Source organism: Perna viridis, chromosome 4, assembly GCF_037379345.1.
Source record: "Perna viridis isolate PV_CMFRI_1.1 ecotype Kerala chromosome 4, ASM3737934v1, whole genome shotgun sequence".
NCBI lineage: Eukaryota > Metazoa > Mollusca > Bivalvia > Mytilida > Mytilidae > Perna > Perna viridis.
This window is the reverse complement of record NC_142448.1, coordinates 32,557,478-32,572,286: the sequence shown is the minus strand read 5'-3', so window position 1 is coordinate 32,572,286 and position 14,809 is coordinate 32,557,478. Positions and strand designations below refer to the sequence as shown.

The window sequence follows — 14,809 nt, the reverse complement described above, 5'->3', positions numbered from 1 at the left end:
AACAGTCAATAACTTTATAGCACTTCACAATGCTTTACATTTTTTATCCCTTAAGGGCATCTCTAGCAACATCCATTTTAGTTTTGGCCTGTCAGATCAATCTGTACAGATATCGGAAATATTACAGTTCTCCACGGATGGTGGGAATATTTTACACATATCATGTGACGTAAACAAATTTCAGATGACAGCTGCAAATTCCAAACAAGAAAATGATCGATTTTGATAAAATAATCAGAGTTATTTTTTTTTTCTGAGGTGGGTTAGGTTCTCGACAACAGCAACAGTGGAACAGCAGAGATACACATACCTACATCCACATGTTTTTTTCCCGAAGTTTTTATAAACATAACATTCACTTCTTTAAATGAGTAAAACAAATTAGAAAAGACTTGAAAACTATCAGAAAAGATGAATCTATTTTTTCTGAAACGTAATTTTAACCTATATTTTTTTATTTGTATGACTGAAGGAAATGATGAATTTTGATGAATGACAGTCACTTTTTGTTACTTCCGGGACATGACTTTTTTTCTTTTTTTTTTGGTATATTGGGGAACCTTAAGGGAAATTTAGAATGTACACGTAAGAATGGTAGAACTCACACCGCTTCACGACGCTCGCTATAATTTTTATCTCCTATGAGCACAGGTTATATGAAAAACCAAATGCTAATTTCTGTTTACTAAAGCATTTTTGATTCTTAGCTGGAGTGCTACTTAAAAGTTAACAGAGATTAAGTAAGACAACTATCATCAATAAAAATCAATATATTTGAATAAATTTGAATGGACGGAATTATAGACGTTTGGATGGACTAATAGACGGACAAGGTGATTCCAATATACCACTTACTTGTTGAGTGGGTTATTATAAAATCCAAATTAAATATAATAAAATAAAGAAAAGGAAGCCATTTTCACTTATTATTCATATCTTTATACACCAATCACAGGTGTCACCTGTGTTTGTTGGTTAGAAATTAGGTTTTGGGAAATGAACTTGAGTATTAGTTGATGGATCTCATTTAAATTTTACCACAAATTCCATTATGCATTAGAAAAACACAGATTGTTATTGAGATTATCATCCTAATTGTTAAGTAATTGACGCAAAAATAAAATCAGTATTTTATACAATAACATGTATCAATTGCTCATTTCTGTAAAAAGTAAACTAATTAAAACATTCATCATTGAGAAATCACCAAAGTAAAACAGTCATATTTTGAGAGAAAATTGTCAAAATATCCCATATTTATGGTCTATCAATCATTTTTAAAGTATTTTCAATACTGTTTACTATGTTCTAAATCAATTTATCAACCTTCATTTTTAATCACAATTTGAAGACATAATTCCAAACAGCATTTAACATGACAAGTGTTCTTTAAAAGTCTAATGCACGCTCCAATTATCCTGTTTATCAAAATGAATGTATTTGTGAAAGAGTGTACATGTATTTATGAAAGAATGTACCGGTACATGTATTTGTGAAAGAATATGCATGTATTTGTGAAAAGTACATGCATTTAATTGTGAAGGTATATGTACCCTGTGTATTTTTGAAAGTATGTGTATATGCATGTATTTGTGAAAGTGTATGTATGTATTTGTGAAAGTATACTTGTATGTGCATGTATTAGTGAAAGTATGTACATGTATTTGTGAAGTATACTTGTATGTGCATGTATTAGTGAAAACATATACATGTATTTATGAAAGTATATGCATGTATTTGTGAAAGTATACTTGTAGGTATATGTATTATTAAAAGTATGTACATGTATTTGTGAAAGTATACTTGTAGGTATATGTATTAATGAAAGTATGTACATGCATTTGTGAAAGTATACTTGTAGGTATATGTATTAATGAAAGTATGTACATGTATTTGTGAAAGTATATGCATTTGTGAAAGTATGTGCATGTATTTGTGAAAGTATGTACATGTATTTGTGAAAGTATATGCATGCATTTGTGAAAGTATGTGCATGTATTTGTGAAAGTATGTACATGTACATGTATTTGTGAAACTGTATGTATATATTTGTGAAAGTATGTGCATGTATTTGTGAAAATATATGTATGCATTTGTCAAAGTATATGCATGTATTTGTGAAAGAATGTGCATTTAATTGTGAAAGTGCAAATGTAAATACATATATTTGTGAAAGTATGTATGAATGTCCCTGCCTGTATTTTTCAGATTTCAGATATCTCTTACAATTTTGGAGTTACAAGGGGCTAAAGGGGCCACACCCCAAAAATTATCTTCTATTCATCTTTGGTCTAATTTTGAAAATTTTTCTTTTTAAGCTTCCTCATGACAATCCCTGCCTGCATTTTTTAATCAGATTTCTGATATCTCTTACATTTTTGCAGTTACAAGAGCCAAAGGGGACCATGCCCAAATAAATTGACTATTTTTTATGTAATTTATTTTTTTTGTGTTTTTACCATGCCCAAATAAATTGACTATTTTTTATGTAATTTATTTTTTTGTGTTATTTCGAATTCTTTTTAGCTCACCTGGCTGTAGGCCATGTGAGCTATTGCCATCACTTGGCGTCTGTCATTGTCGTCCTTACAATTTTAAAAATATCATCTCCTCTGACACTATTTGACCAATTGGAACCAAACGTGGTATGAATGTTTCTTGGGGTATCCTGCATAGAACTCTTGTGAGGATTTTTGATCTGTCGAAAAACATGGCCACTGTTACTAAAAATAGAACATAGGGGTCAGACAGTAGTTTTTCACATATATCTCTGTTCTCCAAAACCGTTAGGTTTAGTCAAATTCTGACTGGGGTAAGTGTTCAGCATGATGAGATCTATCTGCGGTCAAATTTTCATTTTACTATGTTAAGCCATGTTGGAGTTATTGCCCTTTTTCAACGTTTTTTTGCTATTTTTAATGTTATTTCTTTAAAAAAAACATGGCTGCTGTTACTGAAATAGAACATAGGGGTCAGACAGTAGTTTTTCGCAAATTATACCTCAAAAACTGTAAGGTTGCATAAATGATCGTTACAAAAGTCTCCATGGATCAAAGTTGTCAGACAACTCCTTGTAAGAGTTATTGCCCTTAAAAGGTGAAAAATGTCTTCTTGAGTCAAAATTGTTGGACAACTGTTAAATTTATTACCCTTGAGCCAGCACTCCACAGTATTGTTGAACTGCATAATTTCGGTTTTGTAATCTGATGCTTTGTAGCATTTATCACTTTAAAAATTGGCTAGTATCTGTAAATCTATATATCTAGAACTAGTTTAATAAGCCAAGGCCTTCAGAATGCAGTAAAAAATTTCTGGAAAAAAATACCCACAGCAAATAGGGTTACCATAGAAACCATGCAAAAATAAGTGAAAATTTGCAAAAACTTTGATAAAATCTGGATTAGAAATATAAAATTATCAAATAGCAAAATATCTTAAATTTTTATTTCATGCCCTGAAACTGTCCAGACTTTTTCCATGGAAAACCGTTCCGCATATGAGCATCACCTGTTAGATTTTTAGGCATTTCATTTTGTAATGCACTTATCAAATTTAGCGTTGTTAAAAAATGACTTACTTTCACTTTCACAATGAAGTCAAATTGTCATTGAAAAAGAGCCCCTGCAACATTGAAAATATACGAAACATTGCAAAATACTTTTTAAAGTCCCCTTTTTTCAGAAAATGTTTTATCAACAATTATCTATTGAAAAGATTTTTCTTTTTTGATCACTATAGCAACCACCAGTTTCCATTAATGTCATTTTTCATCCCTAGTCAAAAGTGCCAAAGTAAACTAAACTGTGGGGTGCTGGCTGAAATACAAAATTTAACCAAGTGAACGATTCAGGCTCCTGGGACCTCTTGTTGAGATAATGAGATACAAAGTGATCCATGAATGCACCTTGAATCAGAACTTTGTACTTAAGTTGAATTTCAAAATATTGTGCAATATTGTATCCAGACCCGTTGTTGTGTCCATAATGAATTGTAAATTCCTATGCTTAATTGTGTCAAAAACTAATATTGTGTACACACTTGCCCGTAGTGAACAGAGTTTGTAATGCTGCAGTCATATCATGCAATGCTCTGCAAAGCTCTTTATCTAGGTGTTTATCAATCAATGTGGCCTTGTTTCCAAATACTCCAGGATTTTTGAAAAATGGAGGTCAGCAGACAGCTTCAAATGAAAATTGATTTTTCCCTTTATAAATGTCTGCATTCCAAAATTAACAGATCTTTGGGATGTTGTGGAACACAACAAATAAACTCCCCTTATCAAATTTTCACTTGCCCTTGATGAAAAGAACTATGAGTCAACTACTCAGGTACTGGTAAATTATTTTGTTAGGCATCAAAAAGTACAAAATCTAATCCTCAACTCACAACTTTTTCTATTTATCTGTAAATGGATTGTTTGTAATAATGTTAAGGGAGTACAAAAATGTACATTCAGAATTTTACATTGTATTCACTATTGTCTCAATCATTAATAGTAAAAAAAAATCAACTGATGACTAGATTAATGGAACTACATGTATCAATGCATTTTGGGGTAATATGTTAAAATGTTACAATAATTTACTACAGGAAATAAATACTGGAGTTTAATAATATGCAATATTTGCTGGGCTAAATTTTATGTGCCATGGGAAATGGGAAATCTAGAGCTGTGGCCTAGTATATAAAGTAAAGACACTTTAGTGATACATACATTTTGTTGTACTGGGAGAGTGATTTTAAGGGCTGCAATTGAAGTTTAGTTTTCTCCACACTTGAAGTTAAGGGCTGCCAGGGAGGTTTAGTTTACTCCACACTTGAAGTTAAGGGCTGCCAGGGAGGTTTAGTTTGCTCCACACTTGAAGTTAAGGGCTACCAGGGAGGTTTAGTTTACTCCTCACTTGAGGTTAAAGGCTGCCAGGGAGGTTTAGTTTACTCCACACTTGAAGTTAAGGGCTGCCATGGAGGTTTAGTTTGCTCCACACTTGACCTTAAAGCCTGCCAGGGAGGTTTAGTTTACTCCACATATGAAGTAGTACATGTTTATATTTTCCACTATTGGACCAAAATGAACTCTTTCAAGTGAACTACCATTTTTTTTTAGGGGGAATTGGGGGCTACAATCAAATTTAAAATAAAGAGGCAGGGTTGTAATTTATTAGAAATAAACAGGCATGACTGCCCATTAGAAATAAACAGGCATGACTGCCCATTAGAAATAAACAGGCATGACTGCCCATTAGAGATAAACAGGCATGACTGCCCATTAGAAATAAACAGGCATGACTGCCCATTAGAGATAAACAGGCATGACTGTCCATTAGAAATAAACAGGCATGACTGCCCATTAGAAATAAACAGGCATGACTGTCCATTAGAAATAAACAGGCATGACTGCCCATTAGAGATAAACAGGCATGACTGTCCATTAGAAATAAACAGGCATGACTGCCCATTAGAAATAAACAGGCATGACTGTCCATTAGAAAAAAAATAAAAAGGCAGGAACTATAATTGTTGTAATATTTTTTCATATATGTTTTTAAAAAAATTGATGCTTTGTGCCAAAGAATAAAAGGCAGACCCTATATTTCTCAAAATAAAAAGGCAGGATAGACAGTTTTAACTTAGTCACACCCCCCCTGTTTTCCCCCATAATGTACTTACGTGTAAAATGTACTAATATCTGTATTGCCTTACTTAAGACAATTTTATAATGTAAAACAGTTTACACTTATGTTCAGCGATTTAAAGGAAAAGTATCAATAACATTTATAAATGATCACAAAGACATGTAACACATCTGTTCCACTACATTTGCTTTGTGTAACAGGAAGTCTAATATAAAGATATAATTGCATTGTTCAATTCAATCTGTATTATGTCATATATACCAGATTGTTGGAAAACACAGACTGAAAAGTAGAAAAAATGTGAGCAAAGCTCACTAAATGATACACCCACCCAGTGACCATATAGTCAAAATATCAACAAAGACATTGGACAGGATCTCAGTATGAAACTGAGTGCCACAATATGGCTTACCTATGTAAAGCTCTGTCAAAATATTTAGTGGCTGTAACAGGTAGTTGAAGATAGTACTGTAACAAAAAAATTGTGAACTGACAAATTGAAGGATGAACAGACAGACAGACATCAAGTTCACTATATATCTCCTACAAAGTGGGAGAGGGGGTTTACACTGAAGGTATTGATATGATTGAAGTTCATATAGATGTATGTTAGGTTACAAATATATGAAGTCTACATGTACTGAAGTAGCCAATTATCTAGATTTTTGTGTACATGTACATGTCAGTACAATGTACAACAAACGCATACTAGTATTATTTTTTTGTCTTTATTTTACAATTACAGCTTTATAGGTTATTCAAGTGTATTTAGGCTTGTATGAAACAAACATAAGATGAACAAAAATGTGGGAAGAGGACATTAACAAGTACTCCAGCACTGCTAGAGGTTAACTTCCAAACTGGTTTTTTTTCTTGCTGAGTGGTATTCTAATGTTTGAATATGAATAATAATAGGACAATTAATTGGAAAGAGTGGATATTACTTCAAGTGCTGAAGAACGCCTAGATTTAACAAGGCTGTGGAACTTGTTTCGCGCACGAGTTAATTCTTCAAGCATTCTTGGCACAAGTGATAATATTTTGGTTCACAATATTATCCTATTTATTATATAGATTTTTTAGCTTACTTGGCTGTAGGCCGTGTGAGCTATTGCCATCACTTGGCATCTGTCGTTGTCATTAACAATTTTTCAAAACTCTTCTCCTCTGACACTACATGACCAATTGGAACTAAACTTGGTATGAATGTTCCTTGGGTTATCCTGCATAGAACAGTTGGGGGGATTTTTTATCCGTTGAAAAACATAGCTGCTGTTACTAAAAATAGAACAAAGGAGTCAGACAGTAGTTTTTCACATATATCTCCAAAACCGTTAGGTTTAGCAAAATTATTTCTGTAGCTCAAATGACCCTTATTATAAGGCCTTCAAAAGTCTTCAGGGATTGAATTTAGCAGGTGACTCCTTGTAAGAGTTATTGCGTTGAAAGATGAAAAATGACATTTTTTTTACAGTTTTCGGCCAATATCTTGAAAAGTATAATAGATAGAAAGAAACTTTCAATCGCTGAAATGATCTTTATGTTAATCCTACCAAAATCTTCTTGAGTCAGAATTGTTGGACAACTCCTTGTTAAATTTATTGCCCTTGAAAGACAAACTTTCACAAGGTGAGCAATTCAGGCTCCTGGGAGCCTTTTATTTCATAATTTATCAATATTTTCAGTATAAATTTTAAATTCTGTGATTGGCAGATTGATATCTAAGTTGTGACTTTTTTGCTGGGAGAAAGTCCGTGAGTGAAATTACCGAATTTATTTCACAGTGTGAATAATCGAAATTTATTACACTGGGAACCAAAAATAAAACACTGCTATCTATATAATAAACGGTATTCCAGCCTCTAACAGTGATTCTGAGGGACAGAAAGCCTTAACAGTTCATATCTCAAACATTGGTTCCTTGATTGCCTCACTGGTCTTGGATCAGACTGTCTAGCTTAGTTAAAATGTTTTATTAGATTTTGACAATTTTTGTAAGAATTACATGTAACTTACAACTGATCCAATTCTGGTATACTACCATGTTAACCTTTGTTATTATGCACTATTAACCTGTTATAGAATCTGCCTATTGTATACCTGTAACTAATAAAAACTTAGATTCTATAGTCCCAAAATGAGTATGTTTTTAACTAGTTCTTAAATTTTAATTAATTTGTTTAAATACAGCAATTTGTATAAACAAAACTCAAAGTTGTACTACTGGATAGTGTTGAAGCCTTCCTTTTGTCGTAAAATTCTGTTTATTTTATTTTATTTCTTTTTTTGTTTTTGGAAATTTTGGCAAAAATAAGCATGAAAACCCCCTCCCCTCTTTTATGAATTTCTGGATCTGCTCCTAAGGTAAATATTTACATTGCAAGTTCCAATTGACATTCTACAAATCATAGTTGTAAATTTAAGTGATTCTAGTCAATGACCACAACCATTTACATGAGTATTTTTTACAATTTCCTTGATTAGTTTTACCACATTTCAACAAAGTTGCAGACATTAATTATTATGGCCTTGACAAATGAAGCACACATTGCATATAATATAATACTGAAAAAATCAATATACCAGTTGTTGGTAAGGCTGTGTAAAACAAATGAATTGTTTTTAAATGAATTTCGGTAATGCAAAGCACTTTCAGAAATAATTGAGAATTAAGATCTTCCCTTTTTCTTTCAGTCATTTTTTCATACAGTGCTCCATAACAGTAAATTCTGTGATAAATGGATAGACAACAATCTCCATCTGACTAACTGGAACAGAAAGAAAGGTTGTAAATGTCAGAATAAACATATTGTAGATTGGTGTGGATGTTCTCCCAACGATTTCAAATCCATAGATCTGGAGAGACTTATGGTAAGGTCAAAGACACATTGTTATTAATTGCCTACTATGGAGGAATTTTTATTCATAGATATCCATTTTCTTGGTATGTCTAGAACTATTGAGTTTGTGGATTTGAATACATCAGGGTTGCAGAGGTGTTTATCATTACCATTTCTTCATAGTTTCTATCAACTCTCCATAATCACAAAACGTTTTTAAGATTTTAAGATTCATCTTCATACATTACAATGAAAAGTATGGTTGATCTTTAAGTAGCGTAAACAGGTCTGGGAATGATATTTTCGCAGAAATTTGCTTTTTAAAAACCTGATTTTATTGTTCATATTCTATTTGTAACCTTATATTTACTTCCGAATTTGCTGAATTCCTGTTTATATAGTTTTGTAAAAGTATCCCTGATAACGGCAAGGGAATCAGAGCAGTCAATGGAATATTAACATTGGCAGTTTGACCATGAGAACCACAGAAGTTTGTACCACATGTATTTTAGTTCTTTCACAGAACCTGTAATCAGAATCAGTATACCCCCTACTTGAAAAGCTTTAGGTATATAGTGATCATGGTGTCTGTCCATTCATCTGTCCCCATCTTCTAATCTGCAACTACTTTGAAACCGCTGACTTGAATTCGATGAAACTTTCACTATGTCTTTATCACTTGATGTCTTTTTGAACCTCCTATTTTGATTTTCCATCCGAATACTCTTAGGGTTTCCTTCTGAAAAACATGGTCTTTTTCATGGTTGACTAAAGAGGGACTAATCTCCTAATCTGCAACTCCTCTACAAATGCTGAATGGAATTTGAGGAAAAATTTTTATCACATGATGCCATTGTGCATCTTCTATTTTGTTTATCCGTATGAATGACTTTAATCACTTATGGGGTTTTTATATGTTTTCTAAGGGTGGGGAGAGGGGATATCACCATTTTTTCTAGTTTTAATTGATATTTGCTTGTACAGGAACAGAAAACATTGCAGGAATTGTTTTCATGTTTTTTCATATGTTTAGGACCAAATTAGAAACATTTAAACATATGTTACATTTTATATGCACAAAATGTTACATTTTATCTGCACACAATATTATATTTTAATACATTTCCTTAACATGTTCCCTAAATTTTAACTCATGTTTAACATACTGTATGTTGCAATTTTTCCCGGCCCATGCGGGTTCAGGTGTCAAAAGAATAGGCCTGTGGCAGCGCTAAGCTTGTCGTAAGAGGTGATTAAATAGTGCTCAAAACCCTTGCTTTGAGCTAGGGCGCTCTGCCCACAGAGCAACTGGGTTGTGTGCCCCAGGTGGTGGAATGGGATACTCCTGGCATGTTCCATGCTGGGGTCATCAGGCCATAATATGGAAAACCTGACTGCAAACCATAGTGTTGCAACGTGTTCGGAAAGATACCACATTCTTTGCATGTTAAAGAACCCTTCTGTAGTATTCTCTTGGAGGAGGAACCATAGGGCTCCACCGCAGAAGGCTATATTGCCCAACCCTACCCAACTCTCCCTATTTCCAGTGGCAATCAAAATTTGTCTAAACTATTATCCTTGTGTCCCATCCCATTTTTCATTTCATGTTAATTTTATCATCCCTTTCATGTTCATCACCTGAATATAGCTGAAATATTGCTGCTCTGGCATTAAACCCCTACAGTTAATCAATCAATCATTTTTTCCCTGTGTACATGGTTTGTATGAAATAGTACAATACTTCTTTATCTTTTCAAGCAGTTTTATTTTATACATAAATTCAGCACCTATAAAATGTCTTCAAGATAATGTCAGTAAAAAAATATATGTTATTGTAAAGTTCTTTTAACATACACTTGTACAATGTATGCATAGTAAGACTAAGAAAATGGGGAAGTTCATGCAAACAAAATTACTATAGGTACTGCAGTTAGTTCAAGGTACGGTTAAAAATGGACAACAATACAAAATTTGAAACACCAATCCCATATTAATGTAAAGCTGTAATTTATCAAAATTTAAGTAAGGCATATATAATAATCATTTATAATCTTTACATTAAAGCTGACATGTCATTTTTCTATGTCCCCCTTTTTTCTTTACAGATGTTTGAGAAGAGACCAAGGTTCTTTGCCAGAAAGTTTGAAGCTGCTATTAATCAGGATATTATAAACAGTCTTGATTTGTTCTTGTTTAAAGATAGAGCCAAAGGTTCGTCTTACTAAATTTTTCTTTGTAAGGCCATAGGATTGTCTCCAGATTTTTCTTTATATTAAAGGCTGAAGGTCTGTGTAAAGACACTACCAATGCAAGGCCAAAGGTTATAGTCTATTGAAGGCCAAAAAGCTGTGAATTGCTCTTAATATCAGGAGTAACTGACTTGAATCATGGCTATATGTATGAAGTCATATAAATAGAATCAGAAGAAAAGCAAGCAAACTTGATGCTTTACAGTGGAGTTCCACTTTTTCAAATCCATATTTAACTGTTCTGGTTCCTTTGTGATTATATGTTTGCTTCTGATTTTGTAAATTCCAGCTATTTTGATGGCCCCAAAATGTTTCGTTTAGACAGGATTTGATAATTGATGACTATAATCTACTTAAGCAATTGTGACATGCATACATTTTTTTACAATATCAGTATTATATATGTACTTCACATATTTTGTTTTAATGGTTATAATATTTTTGTACAGTATAATATATTGAAAGACTACTTTTTAATTCAAAACACTTATTTTTTCACTTAACCAATTCTAATTACTTTTATTGTACAGCAATATAATTTCACTGTAGAAAGCAATGTAACGTCAATGTGCAATAAATTTCTATATTGCACTAGTGCAGACATAGTTAAAATTTGTGACATTATCCATGACAAAAGTTCATTTAAACAAGATTTAATTATTATTGCCATATAATAAAACTGTATATTATTCCTTGTAGAATGTATATTGCACTCATAAACTCTACTTTGGATAATGTTCCCCAGTATTCATGCAGTAACCCTATACTCTTAACTACAATAATTTTACTATTTTATAGACGTTAATAATTATGTGATCCCAAACTTATAATTGTAGATATGCAGTCTTACACTAGATACTGGGAGAATGAGTACCATTACCTAGACAAAACATCGAACAAAACCGATACATATCTTACATTTTATGGTTCCTTCCAAAGGAGAAGTTTAGAAAAACTGAAAAATTCTTTTTGTTCCCTGATCCCGCTCCAGATTTTAGAATCTAGTGCCTATTTCCTGGAGGATCATCTCAATGGTGTCCTTGTGTTGTATGAGGCTCAACACAGGGACTCGGGGAAGACAGTCATTTTAGAATCTCATTTCACTAAAAAGTTGCCATATATTGTAACTGATCCTCAGGACCAAATTGGGAGACTGCTCAGCTTAGAGGTAAGCTCTAAGATTGATACTGAACTGTAGATACTGTATGTCCATTATTTGATATAAAACACATTACCATTTAAGAGTGTTTTTTGTCTCATCCTTAAGAAGTAAGTGGACACAAAAATCAAGAGTTTGCAACATAAATGATTTTATTGAAAATAATACCGTCTTTTAAATTGCGGTGCTTGGGCCAAAGAAGATCATTCAAGACTTCATTGAAATAAAATTAACATTAATGCTGAAGAATAAGAAATATTTACAAGGAGCAATGTTTGCATGTATACTTGTACATAATGTTGATAGTGTACTGGTTATTATTTCTCACTGTGGAGACAATGATATTCATGTTTTACTCATGTGAGATTTCCTTATCTCAATCATGGGTAAGTTTAATCGCACAACGTTTGTAACATCACAATAAAGCATGTTTATGACATCTTATAATTACAAAGGAAAAGCATTATACAGGGCAATCAGAATTAGTGTACTTATCTTTACACTCGTTTTAAAAGTTAGAAAAATAATCAAGCACTGCCAAACAAATGCAAGGAAAAAAAAGATCAGACATCCTGGGGTAAGATTTCAGTGTTCTCTGAAAAGGCAGAACCTTTTCAGAAAACTTCAAATCTTACCCTTGGGTGTCTGTGATTTCTCTGTCTTGGACTTTCAGCAGTGTTGAATCTTAATATTCTACTGAAGTAACACTTAAGAATACCACATCTTTATGTTTTTTGACTGACTTGTGCAGTGCACACAATTATCAATGACAAAAATGTTATTGTTACATACATTGATAGATACATGTTTATACAGGAAGAAGTCCTCATAGCAGTATCAATTTTAAGCCTAATTTCAGTCTTGACAAAGTTACATCCTACAGAACTTTCTTGGAATTATTGATTTAGTGCAGGCAAAGTTGCCTAATATTTCAGAATATGAAAAAACAAACTGAATGTAGAATAAGCTAATTTCATATCTGAACATATGGAATAATTTGGCCCACAGACAAGTTGTCCCAAATCTACTTGAACATGGGTTGTCATTTGTAAGGCCACTCTAGCTGAAAGCTTTTTCCTCTGACAGATAAAACCTGCCTAGTAATAACACTTGAGTCTGGCAAGTGAAAATTTTTTGCAAAACTCAGAAGACACATATCCCTCAGTAAATGGAACTCAGTATTATCTCTCATTACAGGTTGGAACAGATTATGATCTCAAGGAGAGTATATTCAGAAACTTTGGTCAGCTGATTGGTCCATATAGTGATATAACATTACAACACAGTTGGACTAGTGGTGCTGGCTTTACAATTGCTATAGCATGGATTGACCCTGTTAATGTTATAGCAGCTTCATATGATATTGAAATACCAGGAACTAGCTATATTGGGTCTCACAAACCCGAACTTAAAGTTCCACTAAGACCTGGAGTGTGGAAAGTTAAGTTGATGTTAAATTGGAAAGTGGTGGCGGAAACTTCATTTCTTGTTGTGCCATTGACTACATTCCAAAATAAGCCTATCAGTCTACAGCAAGCTTTATTAACCAATAATGGTCCAAAAGGACTTTACATTGATAAAGACTTTAAAGATTTCAGTAAGGTTCTTCAAGTCAACCAATCAGTTCTGATACAGAAGGAATCCAAACTGAACAGCAAGAAGATTGGCCAAAGCCTTAATCGGTGGGTGGATACCTTGACTGATAAATTTTGGGAATTTAAAAACATTTGTACATCATCTACTAACTCTTTAGGTTGCTCAAATCTAGATATTTGTGAGAAAACTGTATGGAGTTCTAAATGTAATGATCCTAAATCAGAGATACATGGTGTTGACCCAATAACAGGTACTCTTGTTTAATTAGGGCTTTAATTGATTAACAAACTTGTATTACAAAATAACTATTTTAGTTGACTAAATCAATTGAAATTTGATTAGATTTTTGTATAAATAGTGGTATACATTTTGTTCTTGAAATTGATTGTTAAATGACTCATAGATCTTTCAGATTTGGTTATCAAGATATACTGGTATCAGATATATGGAAAATATATACTTAAAATTATATAGTAAAGCATGGAAAAGTTGTATGTATCATTGCTCATGATGTCTCTAGCATATTTTTCTTGGAAAAATTGCTGCAAATATATTTATTGTTTTTCAGTTTCCTAGTTCTATATCACTTTGGTTATATTTGTACCACTGAACATTTTCTCTTCAAAGCAATATGATTACATTTTTAAGTGATTAATATTTTTTAACTTTTTAAAACAAATTATTATTAATATTTAATTAACAAAATGTGTTAAAACTCATAATGAAATCTGCTAATTATTTACCACAAAATCAGGCTGGAACATCTTGATATCAATTACTAGTGATGATTTCTTGAAACTGCACATTTATTCAGACAGAATCTGTGTATTTTAGTATTTGTGCCAATTAGATTTCTAGGTGCTATATTTTTACGTGTATGTGTACATCTATTCATTCAACTCTTTTTCATGGTATTTATTGACAAATTTTATCTATTAACTGTAAATTCATGACTTATTGCCTTCTACATCTCTTGATGTAATGTAAGTGAAGGAAATGTAGGGAAGACATTTTTGAAAACAAGTTTTTGATTCTTAAAATAATTTGAATTTTAAATTTAAAATAAATATTTGTCCTGCAGATACAGTTTTAATTTGGACTTCATTCTCTTAAGGAAGTTTTTAATATGAACCAAAGAAGTACAATCTAATGTAAGGCTTACTAAAACCTTTTTTTTTGTTGGACTATAGTCATTGCTGTTAACTGCTGGCGTCATTTCAAAATTTTATGGCAAAATCAACAGTATAAAACAAAAAAAAAAAAAAATCCTTTCTCAAATCTTTTCTGTTTATGTACAGTGCTATTTTGTTTCATAATAAACACTATTTTTGT

At 32.4% G+C, this 14,809-nt stretch overlaps 2 protein-coding genes across 2 annotated transcripts in view; one reads left to right on the top strand and one right to left on the bottom strand.

Moving 5' to 3' along the window:
- The window catches only part of LOC148619793 (solute carrier family 68 member 1-like), a 22,353-nt gene extending 16,610 nt beyond the window's left edge, over positions 1-5,743 (bottom strand). The window contains exon 1 of the mRNA XM_088580066.1: positions 5,668-5,743. The gene's annotated coding sequence lies outside the window, so the exon portion shown is untranslated. The remainder of the gene's footprint in view (positions 1-5,667) is intronic.
- Positions 1-14,809, top strand: part of LOC148619792 (xylosyltransferase 1-like) — a 26,463-nt gene extending 11,654 nt beyond the window's left edge. Inside the window, exons 9-12 of the mRNA XM_088580064.1 lie at positions 8,328-8,504; positions 10,579-10,684; positions 11,559-11,890; positions 13,079-14,809. Coding sequence (XP_088436190.1) covers positions 8,328-8,504; positions 10,579-10,684; positions 11,559-11,890; positions 13,079-13,741 — 1,278 coding nt within the window. The 3' untranslated portion in view covers positions 13,742-14,809. The remainder of the gene's footprint in view (positions 1-8,327; positions 8,505-10,578; positions 10,685-11,558; positions 11,891-13,078) is intronic.